The following is a 2,688-nucleotide window of genomic DNA, read 5'->3' on the forward strand; positions in this document are numbered from 1 at the left end:
GCTAGTTCAAATCCTATGGTCAGCAGAGTGATCCCACCATTGGGCCCTTCAGCCAGGCCCTTAACCCCAATTGTCCCAGGGACTGGCTGACCGTACTGTCTCCTCTACCCCAGCTTCATGAGGAGGCCTCTTTGGATGCCTTTCCAGCCGTCCTGAAGGAGGTCCCACATAAATGCCCAGCACTCATTTTCCACTTTTCCTTCACTCTCTGTTCAAACTCCTCCAAAACCATTTCCACTGGGTTTAGGCCAAGTGGACACATCATGTGATGCGACACTATGACTGTCCTTCGTAGGTGACTTTGTGTGTCCAAACTTTTGACTGGTACTGTAGGTGTATTGACAGAAATCGCGGCTTCAAATGTTGCAAAATGCACAGTGCGGTAAATCCTAACGGCACCTGTTACGTATACAGTGTCACTTCGCCTGTCACTGAGAGGTGTTAACGCCTGTGTATTTTATTTGCATGTATTCAGCTTGTCGTCGTACTCTCGGGGGTCGTTGGAAATAGGAGTCTTGAGGCGCCGCAACAGCTAGATGATGGGTTAGGGTTTCATTAGCTATATATAAGCCGTGTGATCTCTGTCACTGGGCTATTTAAATGCCATGGACAGAGTTGTACAGCAGAACTGTCAAATGTTTGGTCCACCGGAGGCTACAGCACCGTGATGGACCTTTTTGAGACCAATTTCCTCAACGAATTAAATTGCCTGGAAAACGGATCCCTGCAAAATTTTGAAATTAGAGGGGTGTCGCCCTTGTTCCGGGAGAGTGACAGCTCCTTATCGGCCGGTCAGGGACAGCCACTGTTAGAAACTGGATGCGACAGCGGCGGTGAGGAACTGATGGCATCCCGTCTGGGTCTGCAGCCGCACTGCGCTGGCCACTGTGTAATCTGGGCTTGCGCGACTTGCAAGCCAAAGTCAGCGCCGACGGACAGGAGGAAAGCCGCCACACTACGGGAGAGGAGGCGGCTTAAAAAGATCAACGAAGCCTTCGAGGTGCTGAAGAAAAAGGCGGTGCCCGACCCGAGCCAGCGGCTGCCCAAAGTGGAGATCCTGCGCAGCGCCATCCTGTACATCGAGAAGTTACAGGACTTGCTGCAAGCGCTGGACGAGCAGGAAAGAAAGACGGGCGAAAGATCCGCGCGTTTACAGATGGAAGGATCGCGACGGGTGGCTTCGCTTAGGAGAGCAAACATCATCAGAGACCACAGACACCAGTCGGTTATATAATCACGGTTATTTGGAATCAAACCCTCAGGGATCACCTGCATTTAAAATACAAGCAGAATTAATTGGCTATAAATGCATAAACTAAGGTTAAATATCAAGATATTAAGATATCAATGGCTGATAATAGTTTTCTCTAAGTTTAACTTGTAGTGAAAACCATTACAGAATGGCCCGTACTAATTAATTTATATAATACTCCAGTAAGAAGTGCCAAATCCTAGGTTGGTACAGAGATGGGTTATTGGCATGTCTGGGTGTTACTAATGTAAATTAGTGTAAGCAATCTGAAAATGACCAGAGAGTAAAGCTGGCGATGAAAGCTGCCGGAGTTCCTACGGGGCATGGTGAAGACTCTCTGTTTCAATCCACAGCGAAGAACGCAGAGAAACATGACTCTCAGTCTTGAACAATCCATTTTGTACATTTTCATAAATTATGAGATATAGTTTAACAGTTTTTAACGATTGTCGTTGCTATTAACTCCAGTTTATTTACATTAGTGCTGTTATGAATCAGTAACCTACGTTACTGCTGCAAATTTGTATTTAGAAAAAAAAGATGGAAAAAAATTGTAAAAAATTGTGCACCTTGTGGCAAGTCCATTGTAAGCAATTGCAATTATTTCGTTAATATTAATGTTTTCTCTTTCATATTCTGTGTTCTTTAATAAATCTGGTAATGTTTCGATGTACCATGTTCAATACCAGCTATCATCTCTGCCATCCATACTTTCGAACTGAGATTTACCACAGATAAAATCCAACTACATATCATTGGTATGAGTTTAAATAACATAAAAAAGCAATGAGTCTAGCCAGAAACTATTCTTTGACCATGTAGCAATAATCAGCTCACTGTCTACAACAATTTCTAAACAACATGTGTAATTTTTTTTTTCCATTGTACCCAACTTTTTCCTTATTCATCAGGTTAATAGTCTCACTTGGAAGCAGGGGCGCCGTAAGGGGGAGGAAAGCTAGGACGATTCCAAGGGCCCCAAAAAATTAGGAAAATAACTGGATTGGTTTGGACTGGGGGGCCTAATATGATATGCTTTCATGGGGCCCAAAATCTCTAGCAACTCCTCTGCTTGGAAGTAATGTCTTTCATTACCTTAATGGAAAAAGGGACCCCCCCCCCCCCCTCCAGCTGTGTCTCTGATGGTAAAGATCTGGCTGGGGGGAGAATATGCCACTGGAGAGTGGGGGGGGGGGCGGTGTTCAATCACATGGTCCAGATTCAGTTGCATACTGTAGGTATGCATATGCACGTTAATATGTGTGCAAAAATGTAGGACAAATCGCATCCTATATCCATTCAAAATGGGGCACTGCATTTTATTTTTCAATACACAGGAGACATGCCAACTGTAGCTGAGGCTCCTCTCAGATCTGTGGGCCTAGAGTGGTGGAGAAGCTGGGCACTGAAGCTGAAGCTGGCGGCTGCTCAGAGCG

At 45.1% G+C, this 2,688-nt stretch overlaps 1 protein-coding gene across 1 annotated transcript; it reads left to right on the forward strand.

Moving 5' to 3' along the window:
- Positions 1–584: 584 nt before the first annotated feature.
- Positions 585–1,921, forward strand: LOC111843418 (myogenic factor 6-like). Its single transcript, XM_023811016.2, has one exon. It carries the CDS (start codon positions 668–670, stop codon positions 1,232–1,234), a length of 567 nt encoding a protein of 188 aa, XP_023666784.1. The 5' UTR covers positions 585–667; the 3' UTR covers positions 1,235–1,921.
- The last annotated feature ends 767 nt before the right edge of the window (positions 1,922–2,688 follow it).

The sequence above is a fragment of the Paramormyrops kingsleyae genome, chromosome 3 (assembly GCF_048594095.1).
Source record: "Paramormyrops kingsleyae isolate MSU_618 chromosome 3, PKINGS_0.4, whole genome shotgun sequence".
Taxonomy (NCBI): domain Eukaryota; kingdom Metazoa; phylum Chordata; class Actinopteri; order Osteoglossiformes; family Mormyridae; genus Paramormyrops; species Paramormyrops kingsleyae.

Excerpts from the sequence above, each read along its gene's own strand:
- LOC111843418 (XM_023811016.2), top strand. The coding sequence starts at position 668 with ATGGACCTTTTTGAGACCAATTTCCTCAACGAATTAAATTGCCTGGAA.